Source organism: Mesoplodon mirus (assembly GCF_964341445.2).
Source record: "Mesoplodon mirus genome assembly, chromosome: 4".
Classification (NCBI taxonomy): Eukaryota; Metazoa; Chordata; class Mammalia; order Artiodactyla; family Ziphiidae; genus Mesoplodon; species Mesoplodon mirus.
The window spans coordinates 36,013,855-36,028,523 of NC_138979.1; the positions used below are offsets into that span (position 1 = coordinate 36,013,855).

The 14,669-nt window shown below is 40.3% G+C and overlaps 1 protein-coding gene across 1 annotated transcript in view; it reads left to right on the forward strand.

Annotated features, from left to right (window-relative positions):
- HDGFL3 (HDGF like 3) overlaps positions 1-14,669 on the forward strand; it is a 76,233-nt gene that overhangs the window by 59,160 nt on the left and 2,404 nt on the right. The window contains exons 4-5 of the mRNA XM_082619616.1: positions 2,304-2,462; positions 6,438-6,584. Coding sequence (XP_082475742.1) covers positions 2,304-2,462; positions 6,438-6,584 — 306 coding nt within the window. The remainder of the gene's footprint in view (positions 1-2,303; positions 2,463-6,437; positions 6,585-14,669) is intronic.

Sequence of the window (14,669 nt, forward strand, 5' to 3'; positions counted from 1 at the left end):
TCCCTGGTGGTGCAGTGGTTGGGAGTCCACCTGCCGATGCAGGGGACACAGGTTCGTGCCCCGGTCCGGGAAGATCCCACATGCCGCGGAGCGGCTGGGCCCGTGAGCCATGGCCGCTGAGCCTGCGCATCCAGAGCCTGTGCTCTGCAACGGGAGAGGCCACAACAGTGAGAGGCCCGCGTACCGCCAAAAAAAAAAAAAGCTGGAAATGATTAAACTTAGTGAGGAAGGCATGTCGAAAACTGGAATAGGCTGAAAGCTAGGCCTCTTGGAGCCAAGCAGTTAGCCAAGTTCTGAATGCAAGGGAAAAGTTCTTGAAAGAATTTAAAAGTACTACTCTGGTGAACACATGAATAATAAGAAAGCAAAACAGCCTTATTGCTGCTGTGGAGAAGGTTTGCGTAGTCTGGATAGAAGATCAAACCGGCCACAACATTCCCTTAAGCTAAAGCCTAATCTAGAGAAGGCCCTAACTCTCTTTAATTCTCTGAACACTAAGAGAGGTGAGGAAGTACAGAAGAAAAGTTTGAAGCTATCCGAGGTTGATGCCAGAGGTTTAAGGAAAAGAAGCCATTTCTATAACATACAAGTGCAAGGTGAAGCAGCAAGTGCTGATGCAGAAACCGCAGCAAGTTATCCAGAAGATCTAGCTAAGATAATTAATGAAGGTGGCTACATTAAACAACAGATTTTCGATGTAGATGAAATGGCCTTCTATTGGAAGATGCCATCTAGGACTTTCATAGCTGGAGAGGAGAAGTCTGTGCCTGACTTCAAAGCCTCAAAGGACAAGCTGACTCTTGTTAGGAGCTAATGCAACTGGTGACTTTCAGTTGAAGCCAGTGCTCATTGACCATTCTAGAAATCCTAGGGCCCTTAAGAATTATGCTGAATCTACTCTGCCTGTGTTTTATAAATGGAACACCAAAGCCTGAATGACAGCACAGTCTATTGACAACATGGTATACTAAATATTTTAAGCCCACCGTTGAGACCTACTGCTCAGAAAAAAAGATTCCTTTGAAAATCTTGATATTACTGCTCGTTGACAATGCACCTGGTCACACAGAAGCGCTAATGGAGATGTACAATGAGATCAGTGTTGTTTTCATGCCTCCAAACACAACATCCATTCTGCAGCCATGGATGAAAGAGTAATTTAGACTTTCAAGTTTATTAAGAAATACATTTTGTAAGGCTATAGCTGCCATAGATGATGATTCCTCTGATGGATCTGGGCAAAAGTCAGTTGAAAACCTTCTGGAAAGTATTCCAGCATTCTAGATGCCATTAAGAACATTCATGATTCATAGGAGGAGGTCAGAATATCAACATTAACAGGAGTTTGGAAAAAGTGGATTCCAAACCTCATGGATGACTTGGAGGGTTTCAAGACTTCAGTGGAGGCAGGAACTGCAGATGTGGTGGAAATGGCAAGAGAATTAGAATTAGAAGCAGAGCCTGGAGATGTAACTAAATTGTTGCAAACTCCTGCTAAAACTTGAATGGATAAGGAATTGCTTCTGATGGATGAGCAGAGTGTAGTTTCTTGAGATGAAAGCTACTCCTGGTGAAGATGCTGTGAAGATTGTTGACATGACCACAAAGGATTCAGAACATTATATAAACTTAGTTGATAAAGTGGTGATCGGGGTTTGAGAGGACCGACTCCAATTTTGAAAGAAATTCTATGGTGGGTAAAATGCTATCCAGCTGCATTGCCTGCTACAGAGAAATCATTTGTCAATTGACACTGCAGACTTCACTGTTGTCTTATTTTAAGAAGTTGCCACAGCCTCCCAGCCTTCAGCAGCCACCGCCCTGACCAGTCAGCAACCATCAGCATGGCTGACCCTCCACCAGCAAAAAGATGAGGACTCGCTGAAGGCTCAGATGATGGTTAGCATTTTTTAGCAATAAAATATTTTTAAATTAAGGTATATACATTGTTTTTATAGACATAATGCTACTGCAAACTTAATAGACTACAGTTTAGTATAAACATAACTTTTATATGCACTGGGGAACCAAAAAATTCATGTGACTTGCTTTATTGTGATATTTGCTTTATTGTGGTGGTCTGGAACTGAACCTGCAGTATCTCCGAGGTATGCCTGTAATTCTGTTACCTTAAGAGGGTTCATGTCAGTTGGTCACTGGAAAATTGAAGTTGACAGCCGTTTATTTTGAAAATCTTGAGTAAGCTGAACTTCTTCTAATTAGAATAGAATGATTCTTTTCATAGTCTGTAGTCTTTGCTATTTTTCAAAAATGTAATTAGCTAATATTTTATTATCTCTTAGGCAATTCAGCAACAGAGCTCTTCAGAAACCGAGGGAGAAGGCGGGAATACTGCAGATGCAAGCAGTGAGGAAGAAGGTGATAGAGTAGAAGAAGATGGAAAAGGCAAAAGAAAGAATGAAAAAGCAGGCTCAAAACGGAAAAAGTCATACACTTCAAAGGTTACTGAGAAACCTCTCCCATTGTTGTTAATGCTGTATGCATATTCATTAAAGGTTTTTAGATTACTTTTAATTCATTCACTGGGCACATAGAAATATATTAGCTCTGTGGAGCCTCTGCCTTTAGAGACAGTAATATATCTGAGGGGAATAAGACAGGTGATCTTAGATGTGAGGGTAACTGGTATTGACTCATAAGGGCTATTGACCCTGAAAATAGCACCTCCTCCGTTGGAGGAGGACTGTTCTTTAATCAAGGATGTAAGAATAGGTATTCCTCTTATAACAACTCCCAGGTGAGCCCTGAAGAATTTAGGAATATAGGAGACTCAGTACAGTTTAGGACTATGTCTAGTATTATAGATATAAATATAATGATAGACTCTTTCTTGTCTCTCTGCTTTAAAGAATGTGCTTTGGCTCTTTATTTGTTCAGTTCTCATATTTCCAGGTCACCTATTCTATGTCAGACACTTGTACTGGGTAGATAGTGGTGAGCAAATCCAACGCCATTCCTACCCTCATGTAACTTACAATACAGTGGGTTGGGGGGGTGGAAACACAGAGTTAAGAAACAAATAATAAATAACTGTAAATTCTGAAAGGGCTATGAAGGAAATGAATGGGAGCAGGGAACAACGGAATAAGTGTATCTATTTAGATAGAGTGGCCGGGCCTTTCCGAAAAGATGAAATTTATGCTGAGACCTGAAAGAAGAGCGTGGGACGAGGAGTGCGTGTGGCAGAGCAGCAAAGCTCTGAGGGAGGGAAGAGTTTGACGTGGCCTGGATTGAAAGAAGGCAGGCATGATTGGAGAATCATGATCAGGAGGGAGAGACAGGCAAGGGCTAAATAATGGAGACTGGCATGCCATGTTAAGGAGTTTGAATTTTATTCCAGATGTAACAATAATTTATTGGAGGCGTGACATGATCCTTGATTTACAAATTGGAAGTTTAGGTTTTTCATACAGTAATTCAGAAATACAATTGAAAAAACTATGATATTGTGGAAATTGTTCACCTTTTAAAAACTTAAAGCAAGGTAGATGGATCTTTGAAGATAAAGATCGGTACAAGTTTTGCTGCAACTGGTCTGTCACACAGTTGAATACTTGGACAAATTACTTCCATTTAGACTCTGGTATTTAGTGGCTGGATATACTTAGGAAATTCCTTAAAAACAAGTATCAAGGGTTTCTTAGACTATCAACATTTTATTTTACAGTCTATAAAATCCACCCAACTGGCATACGGGTAAAATTGTATGAATGCATGTTACTTCCTGTACACCTAATGAAAAACATGGTATATGCCTTAAATGGGGGTAAAGTTTGCAAATGGCAACAAAATAACTAGAATTTTCCCTAACAGACTGTATGTTCCATAGGGGTTATTTTTTAAGCTGAATTTCTTTTAACATTTTGGACTTCATTTAAACACCCAGTTGGACTTAATTTAGTTTATGATTGCCTGCTGAGCTTCTGTGTAATGTGTTGCACCACCCTAAATTATCTAAGCTCTCTAAGGTACCTGAGGTATTTAATAGTGTGGATATTTGGCTTTTAAATGTCATTATTTCATCACTCTTGTGAAAGCCAAAGTAATAGGGCTCATACCTGGGGTGGATTTATAATTTAAAGTAGTGAAGAGGTAAATACATACTTTACTTACTAAGGCTTATCGATTTTAAATTAAAGAATCATTTCCTTTGCTTTCCTTCAAGATCACAACTTTCATGATCACTTAAGAACCATGATTTTTAATTTTCAATATCAACTGAGTAAACTAGCACAATAGTTCTCAAACTTTTGCATGCATCAGAATCACCTGGAGGGCTTGTTAAACTACTAATTGCTGAGTGTCGGCACCCCCCACCATTTTCTATTTTAGTAGGTCTAGGGCAGGGTCCAGGGTGGGGAATTAAATATCCAGTGAGCTGATGTTGCTGATCTGGGAACCACATTTAGAGAACCACTTACCTCATATAACCTCACTGCTCTCTTTGGCTTCCCAAATGTTTCCTTTTTGTTGAATATGGTGATTTTTTATACATCTGTTACTTGAATAATCTTCCTTTACCACTAAACTTTTGGTTCACAGACTTTTTTGACTGCGTCCAAGTTAGGTTGAGGGAGAAGTCCCACTTTCCCTCTACCTCACCTAATTCTGTTTTTCTGTGGAAAAAAAATGTTCATAATGAAGAGCCATAGTATAAGCACATTTGAGGGAGGTTATGTATATATCATTTTAGCAGTAAGTGTATTGTGATTCATATTTGAGCCATAACAGATACTAGAAGATTATAAGCAAAAAATATTTTGCATGCAAGTTATTTACTGTATAAAGTAGGGCTAATCAGAGAGCCTCACAACAAACTAAACTCATGATGATAGTAAACCGTTAGTAATCTTAGTTAAAAACAAAAGATAGTAACAGTTGGACACACAGCCAATTCAAAACCATATTGATGAAACTGATGAAGGGTCCTTCCCCAAAATTACAGGAATTGCGACGATCTGCATAAGCACAGTAAGAGCTTTCTAAGCTTACCAAATATAGCTTGGCAGCCAGATTTCTTAGTAGAATACCAAATGTGACTCATTAGTAAAACATAGTAATGCCCTAATTCTAGTCTATGTATATCAAATTATGAAGCTTAAAAACTCACTTGTAAGATTACTCGTAAGTATCCTTTGTAAGCACTATACATTTTAGGGAGTTCTACCTTATTATCTGTAAGAACTGCAGGTCAAGGACTATTAACTTGAGAATTACTATATAAAGCAACTACTGCATTTCAATAATTATACTGTATTTACTAGGAGAACAAAAGTATTTCACTTTTTATATCATCATACTTGATCTAAACTTTAACTCCAGGCACTCCATGTTTGGATTATTAAATCCCTGCTATCCCTCCTTGTAAAAAGTAAAAATGAAGTCATTTTAAACTGATATTTTGGGCTTGGTTGGTAGTTTCAGTTAAGTAAAATAGAAGCAATGTAATTACATATTCTGTCACATAGCTAGGAGATATTTTCTCTTTGAAAGTTGCATTTTAAAATATTGATTGTCTCAGAAAGCTCAGATTTGCTAATTCATTTCTGTAAGACCAAAAGTGACTTGCCTTAATGAGTTTTGCCTTAGCTGTTATTTGCCATGTGCTTAAAGATTCATAAAATTTCTCAAAACGGAAATGTAAGTGAAATGCTACATTTTATTTTCTTAAAGGTGCACAGCGGGGCCAGCTTTTGATCATTTTAATGCTGTTCTGCAAAGCAGCTCTGGCTGCAAACTATAATTGTATTTTCATCTTCACTGTAGAGTTCATCTTGGTTTCAAATGCAAGTTGATAAGAAAAAAAGGGCTAGTTTACCAGTGTGGCCTTGAGTTCTTAAATAACTATCCATAATTTAAAAGATTAAAGTTAATTCATGTCATATGGTGATAGAAAAGTTTTGTCAAGATCATTCCATGTATACCATTAACCAAACAGCTTCCATAAGTGTTCCAACATGAATATCCATATAGTATCCTAGATAGTTTACCTTGCTTCTCTGGACCTCACATTCTACTGTGAAATGATGGGGAAGGACAAGGAGACCTTTAGGGTGCCTTCTAGCTCTGTAGCCTTCCTAGAGTGGTGTCCATCAGCTATATTTATTCATTGACAGTGTTCCAGGTATGTGAATCTCTATTTTCTTCTTTTAATATCACACTGCTGGAAAGAACTAGAAGGTTATCCAGTCCACCTCTACTTCCTTTCCAGCTGTTTAAACTGAGGCCCCGTGAGGTGAACTGACTTGTCCAAGGTCACCTAGCTCAGTCATGGCACACTGCCATGTTGTATTGGTATATCCTGTATCAAGCCACAAAGACTGGATATAGGTCAGCTACTTCTACATTTCTTACTTACATTTGTGCGTTTGGGTTTCTACTTTTGACTATACTTTTTAACTTGTCTAAATATTTAGAAATCCTCTAAACAGTCCCGGAAATCTCCAGGAGATGAAGATGACAAGGACTGCAAAGAAGAAGAAAATAAAAGCAGCTCTGAGGGTGGAGATGCCGGCAATGACACAAGAAACACAACTTCAGACTTGCAAAAAACCAGTGAAGGGGTAAGAATATACCTGTAATTCCTCTTATCTTCCTGTTAACTTAGAAGACATTTTGCCTCAGAACAGGTTTCATATCTCAGCATTAGTAAACGTTGCCTCAGTAAATGGAGAAACATTCTCAGCTTGACATATACATCCACTCACAGCTCCTGAATAGGTGATCAGATGCTTAGAATCTGAGAACAAAAGAGAGCTGGGTGGGAATTACACCTGTCTATCAGTTCGGAACTCTGACAGGTTTATTCTTTTTTAAACTAACTTCAGCACCTTGAGAGTTTTTTAGAAGTCAGGCATGAAGTATTGAAATTATGAAATGCCACCTCAGAATTTGACAGTTGTATTTCTTATATTATAAAATGAATGGCATGTTCAAAATAGGGTATTTTATACTGCTTCTTTCTTAGAAGCAGTATGTAATTTAATATACCCATGGGGATTTTAAACATTTAAATATTCAAGCTATATGTGAATATTAATGTTTAAAGTAACCAAGGGGAAAACTTGTACACTTTGAATCTTGTTAACTTTTGTTAACCTCTGTTAACTTCAAAGTCACGGGCAAGTACACCTTTGTAAAAGTTTTAGTGAAGGCAGATTTTGCCCCTGGTCATTTTCCATGAGTCTTTATGAAGACTAATTGGACAGCGGCAAATCATTTTAAAACAGTACTGATAAAATAAATTATTATTACTTTTTAGTTAAATTCTGGTTTCAGCTGAGTTCTTGCTTACTCTTGTCATTACTGTTCACCTCTCAACTGTCTCCTCCTGCTCCCAGTTACCCATAATTTCTCCCAAGTTATGATTCTATTTATTCCCTTGTTTCTCTTACCCAGCTCAGTTTACTCCATCCTCTGCCTGTCTTCCTTCTCTTGACCTCTCTCCAATAAATAGTCCTCTGTCATTACCTTTGCCTGCAGCCCTCCCAGGGACACAGAGCTGCTAACAGTCACTAAAGGCTTGAGTACCTGACTTGGATTTGATTTTCTTTTTATCTCACCTGCTATCTTCCTTCATCCTAGGTAACTTCAGTATGTGTATAGCAAAAACTCCCGCAACTTGTCTCCCCTTTTACTGCCGATCCCATTTCTAGCTGTACTTCCTGTGACAGAGGAAGAGGTAGTTTACACCCTTACTACTCAGTGTGTGGTCTGCAGACAGGTTGCATTAACATCACCTGGGGGCTTGTTAGAAATGCAGAATCCAGGCTCAACCCCAGAGCTATCAAATCAGAATCTGCATTTTAACTAAACGCCCAAGTCATTCATATGCACATCAAAGAGAAGCAGTAATCTGCACCTTCCTATCACCAGAGTCCAGAATATCATCTCCTGCTTTCTCCAAGGCTACACCCCGTCAGTGGTCCCCTTTCTCTCCTATACCTTTACTTTCTTTTCTGCTGGCTCCTTACTCTCTGCCTATAAACAGTATCAGGTCTCCCTTAACCTTACAGATACCTCCCTTCCACCATGTATCCTACTCTTTTCACCTTTCTCTTCATCTCTAATTTCTTAAAAGAGTTCTTTTTTCTCCCAGGGTCCATTTTCTCACCTACTCATGCCTTAACCCAGGGGTCCCCAACCCCCAGGCCGTGGACCGCTACCCGTTTGTCAGAGGCCTGTTAGGAACTGGGCCTCCCAGCAGGAGGTGAGCGGCGGGCGAGCAAGGAAGCTTCATTTGCCGCTCCCCATCGCTCGCATTACCGCCAGAACCATCTCCCCGCCGCACCCCCCACCCCGCACCCCGGTCCGTGGAAAAATTGTCTTCCATGAGATGCAGTCCCTGGTGCCAAATAGATTGGGGACCGCTACCTTAACCCATGGCACTCTTGTTTCTTCTTTGACCGGTTCATGGAAACTGCTCTTGTAAAGGTTCCTAGTGATCCTCTCACTGGCAAATCCACTGTCTCCTTTAGTCTTTATTTTACTCTGCAGCATTTAACACCATTAGCCATTTTCTCCTCCTGACTTTGCCTCCAGGTCACCAGTCTCTTGTGCTTCCTCTCCCAGTGTCTCCTCAGTCTCCTTCTAGAGCACTTTTCTCTCGGCCGTCTTGGCACACTTCCAGTCTGAAAGCTTCCCGTTTCCATCTATGCACTCATGTGGTTTCAGCTGTTACGTATTACTGATGACTTCTCACTCTGTAGCTCTTGGGTTGTAGATTCATTTTTCTAGTTTAATAAAACCATTTCTACTTTAATAACTTGAAAGCACCTCAGAAGATAGTTGCCACTAGAAGTAACAACAGCAGCAGAGTCAGAGTAGTAGTGGCCAACATTTGTACCATGTGCCACATAACTGTGCTAAATGCTGTACATGCATTTGATCCTCATACAGATCCCAGGAGGTAGGTGCAGGTGTTATCTCCATTTTGTGGCTGGGGAAACTGAAGCTGAAAGGATTGGCCCAGGGTCGCACAGCTAGTCAGAGCCTGAATTTGAAGCAAGAGCCCGAGATCTTTCTATGTTTAACCTGTTTCTAATAATATAATTTTATACACAAAAGGATATATGTATAATATAAAAATAAAGTAGTAAGCATGGTAATTTAATGAATACCAGGACCCTACCACTTAGCCATAACTAGAACATAACAATAACTTGCATCTATATACATGTTCTTCCCCATCCTGTTTTCTTCCTTCCCAGAGATAACCACTAGCGTTGTATTTATTATTTCCTTTCATTCTCAAAATTTTAGCCCATACCTAACATATACGTCTATACTTAAATAATAATTTAATTTTGCTCATTTTTGAGCTAATGCACATATGCAAGAGTTTCTTTAGGGTATGTAAACTCACACTGGACATGCTGAGTCATGAGTTTAAGGTTTTTAACTTTACAAGGTAATGCCAAAGTATTTTCCTAAGTTGTTGGACCCATGTATACTCCCACGATCAGTGTATGAGTTCCCTGTGACTAACTGGGCATTGTCAGACTTTAAAAATTTTTGCCAATAGAGTGGATGTAAATTATAGTCTAAACTTGTGATTCTGGGCCTCCCTGGTGGCGCAGTGGTTGAGAGTCCGCCTGCCGATGCAGGGGATACGGGTTCGTGCCCCGGTCTGGGAGGATCCCATATGCCGCGGAGCGGCTGGGCCCGTGAGCCATGGCCGCTGGGCCTGCGCATCCGGAGCCTGTGCTCCGCAATGGGAGAGGCCACAACAGTGAGAGGCCCGCATACCGCAAAAAAAAAAAAAATAAATAAAATAAAATAAATAAAAAAAATAAATAAAAAATAAAAATAAAATAAACTTGTGATTCTTTGATCAATAATGAAGTTGAGCCTCTTTTCACGTGTTAATTGACCACCTCTGTTTCCTCTTCTGTGCAGTGCTTGATTTTGGTTTTTTGCCCATTTTCTTGTTGGACTTTTTTCTCACCGACTTGTAGGACTCCTTTACATATTCTGGATTCTAACTACCATGGGTGGTCATATGCATTGCACATATCTTCTCTAAGCTGTTAGTGAACAGACTTTCTTAATTTTATTGTAGTCAAATGTGTCAAATTTTTCTTGTTATGGTTATCGTTTTTCTGTCTTGTTTAAGAAGTCTTTTCCTGTCTCAAAGTCAGAAGGGTATTCTCCTATATTTCCTTTTAAAATTGTAAAGTTTTGTTCTTAACATTTCAGTGTTTAATCCATCTGGAATTGATTTTTGTGTATGGTATGAGATAGGCTCCCACTGCATTTTCCCCATAGCATAACCATTAACCAGCACCATCTATTAAATAGTCTCTCCTTTCCTCTCTGATCTGCAGTGTCATCTGTCATATAGCCATGGGTCTCTGGGTTCTCTATTCTGTTCCTTCGGTCAGTACTAAACTTTCTTAAATTTTAGTAGCTTTATAATGTGTCCTGATATCTTGTAGGGCAAGTAGCCTAATTTTTTTTTTTCAAATATTTAGTAGACATGGTCCAGGATAGAAGGTCAGAGGGGCTTTTTTTTCTTGATGGGAGAATATACAGCACATATGCTGATAAGAATAATCCAAATATGGAATGATCACAAAATAATAATGTAAGAAAAAATTGCCACAGTAGTGCTCTTCAGAAGGCAAGAAGGCATAAAATCTAGTGCACATCCGGAAGGGTTACCTTACTCCATCCACTGAAGCAGGAGGAAATGCAGAGTGTTTGGGCACAGAGGCAGGTAAATGAGTACTTGGGGTGAGAGCATGCAAAAGTTCTGATCTGATTGCTTATATCTTCTTAGGAAGCAAGGTCAACATTTGAGAGTGAGAACAGGAAGAAGTGTTGAAAGTTTAAAGAGAGAGGAAAAGGGATAAAATAGTTACTTAGAAGAACAGAAGAGTGGGCTTCCCTGGTGGCGCAGTGGTTGGGAGTCCGCCTGCCGATGCAGGGGACACGGGTTCGTGCCCCAGTCCGGGAAGATCCCACATGCCGCGGAGCGGCTGGGCCCGTGAGCCATGGCCGCTGAGCCTGCGTGTCCAGAGCCTGTGCTCCGCAACGGGAGAGGCCACAACAGTGAGAGGCCCGCGTACCTCAAAAAAAAAAAAAGAACAGAAGAGTGATTGGACTTGGGAAATGAAGTTGAATTGCCAGACAGCAGTAAGGGCCCACATGAGGTTAGTGGTCATGAATTTAAAGTGAGAACAGTCAGGTGGCTGTGTGTTTTTCTCCAGGCATATTCAATTCTGCAGTCACGGAGTGGCAGAGAATTGCATTTAACTAGAATTGGCACTTGCCCAGAGAATAAAGGAGGTTCAAGACAAGGGAGTTGAGGGTGTATGCAAGGAAGGGATTAATTATAATGATGGACCCATGGAATCCAAAATATGTTCAGAGGGAAATAAGGATGTGAGGAAGGAGATAGGATCAACGGATTTTGCGTATCCAAGAATTCTTGGAGTTGGAGTACTGGATAAAGGGAGCGAGCTGGAAAGATAGGTGGTGATAGAATAGGAAGATGTTTAGATCAGACTGCGGAAGGGTGGCAGTAGGTGCTGATGACAGTGCAGGTGAGTTTGGTATTTTGAGTGGGACAGTTTTTCATTGTGTGAGCACTGTTGAGATCGCAGGACATTTAGTACCCTTGGCCCCTGCCCATTAAATGCCACAGGACCTCCAAGTTCTTATAATAACCTAAAATGTTCCGATAATTCCCCCCAAAAAAACAGTGACTTAAAACAGTATTTGCAAATACTCTCAGTGGTTGAGAATCACTTGTCTATGAAATAACCCTGGAAATGAGTGACTGAGGTAAGGTGGAAGACGAGATCTTTGGAGAAGAGGAAGTCTAGGAACTTAAGAGGTCAGAGTGTTGGAAAGACGATCTCTCTGCATGTCGACATCCAGCAGTTATTATGCTATTGAATGACAGTGGGCCAGAGCTAAAGTCTCCAAGGAGAAAGGGGGAGTGACCCGTGGTGTCTGGAGGTGACTGCAGTAGGGAGGGGTCGTGGTTCACAATATTGAGACTAAAAGCTAGAAGGATTATTCTTCCTGGGGATGGAAGCACAGGGGAGAGGAAGAATAGCTTAGAAATAGTCATTAAGATCAAGGACACCTTCCGCACCTCGGGGGCCTGTAGTATAAGAGCTGTGGCAAAGGAAATAGTTACCATCTGGGGGTTGCAGGAAAACAAGCAGCACTATCTTCAGGGGAAACCAGGTTTCAGTTAGAACAAGTTGATGAGTAAAATATCTCGTGAATTTAGGAAATTTGCTGATGGCTATGATTTCCAGGGGGCCCAGTGGAAGAGATTGAGGAATCTGGGTTGGGGGCGGTGGGAGTATTTAAGAGATGAGGTTATAAACGAACATGTATAAAGTGACTGAGGATGAGAGTCCAGGAAGTGATAGATGCTCTGGAGCCCATCTTGTGGCAACCGAAGTAAGCAAGAATAAAGGGCGTAAGGAAAAAGGATTATTGATGGCTCAAGGCAGATAGTGGTGTTGAAGTTATGAATATTGGTAAAGAAAGGAAAGAAGAGGTTCTTACAAGGAACCCACAGACTTCTGAGACCCCCTTTATTTCCAGCGGCTCTCTGCCTTCATCCTCACCCCTGCTGGTGGAAGTATGAGGCAGAAAGGGGTAGGCTCCAGAACACTTAGAGCTCCCCTTCTAGATTCATGTGGCTGTAAAGTGGAGGGGACTAATCTTTGTGGCCAGGAAGCCATGCAGATAATATACCTGCTCTATTGTCTCTTGCCATGTAACAAATTATCCCAAAACTCAGTGGCCTAAAATAGCATTTTCTATGAGTCAGGAATCCAAATAGATGTAACTTGTTGATTCCTCTATCTCGATTTCTCCAAAGCTGCAGTTAAAAGTATTAGCAGGGGCTCAAATCATTTTGAGGCTCATCTGGGGTGGGGCGGGGGGCGTCCTCTTCCAAGTTCACTCAGAAAGTTGTTGGCAGGATTCGGTTACACACAAGCTTACTGGGCTGAGGGCTTCAGTTCTTCATTGACTGTTGGCCAAAGGCCTCCCTTGGTTGCTTGCCACATGAGTCTCTCCATAAGGCAGCTCCAACATGGCAGCTGGCTTCATTAGCAAGAGTGAGAATGCTAGCAACACAGAAGTCAGTCTTTTGTTATCCCATCACTTTTGCCTCATTCTCTTTATTAGAAGCAAGTCACAAGGTCCAGCCCACACTCAAAGGGAGGGTATTACACAAGAGTATGAATACCAGGAGGCAGCCATCATTGAGATCCATGTCAGAAAGCTGCCCATCCCTGAACCAACCACTGGTAACAAGGGGATTAGAACTGGCTCAGACCAGTCAGGTTCTCCCCATCCCTGGAGCTGGAGTCAAGTCCCCAAATCACAAGGCTATCACATAATTGTGGGGAGGACCAGAGGATAGAATAAATGTTGGGAGGACAGCCAGAGAGTTCACTGTAACCACTAACCAATATTCCTACCTTTATTCTTCTGACTCTGGAACTATTGTTCTTCTTGCCATATAGTGCTGCCTCCTTATGTCTTGCCATTGCCCTCTAGATCAAGCCCAGACTCCTTATTTCAGCATATAATGGCCTTCACACTCCAACCCCAATTTATCTTTTCAGCCTCATTTCTCACCGTTCACTCTCATTTATTCTAAACCAGTGGTTCATCAAGCTGGCTCAGGACCCCTTTAATACTCTTAAAATTTATTGAGGGCCCCAAAGAGTTTTTGATATAGCTATTGATATTTACTTAATTAGAAATAAAAAAAATTTAAGATATTAATTTCCTTTAAAATAATAAACCTATTACTCAGTATAAATAACATGTTTTTGTGAAAAATAAATGCATTTTCCCCAAAATTTTTTGAGAAAAATGGCACGGTTTTACATTTTTAAAAATCTCTTTAATGTCTGCTTTAATAGAAGACATCAGGCAGGATTCTCATATCTGCTTCTGGATTCAGTCTGTTGTGATATGTTATTCTGGTTGAAGTATAGGAAGAAAATGTGGTCTTACATAGACATGTAGTTGAGAAGTGGAGTTATGCGTATTTTAATAGTCTTTTCATATCATTGTGTATTCTCTGATATTACACCAATTCTGTAAGTGGTAATTTCTCAGAGGTTAGTTGCAGTGTGGAATCTGAGCCCTTTGTATTCTGTTTGGTTAAAATCCATTGGACTGTCTGGCACTTGGAATAGCTTTTACACATTTGGAAAATCTTTGTTCCCTGAGTTATTCAAGTTTTCCAAATATTTCATTATGAAATCTTTTTAGTCACATTTTAAATATCACTGCCTATCTTATCAGAAGAATCTACGTTTTGGGAAGCTGTTGGTTGTGGAGGATTTAAGTTTTCTAGAATTCTAATTTTCACTTAAAAGCTCAGATTTTATCATTGGTGACAAATACTGCCATTTTCCTTGAAATAATAGGCTCATTTCATTTATTTTTGACAAAGTGCCAAATACCCAAGTCTGAATAACCATAGTTTATCTGTCATCATTTTTTGCAGTAAAACTGGTGCTCCATAAAATGATCCTATGAAAAAAAAAAAGAAAATGATCCTGTGACTTCACCTGCCTCATAACTTCTGCTTACTATGTTCTGGGTGTCCTTCAGCTACACTGCCACCCTACAGCCTTTCAATGTGCCTCATATTCAAA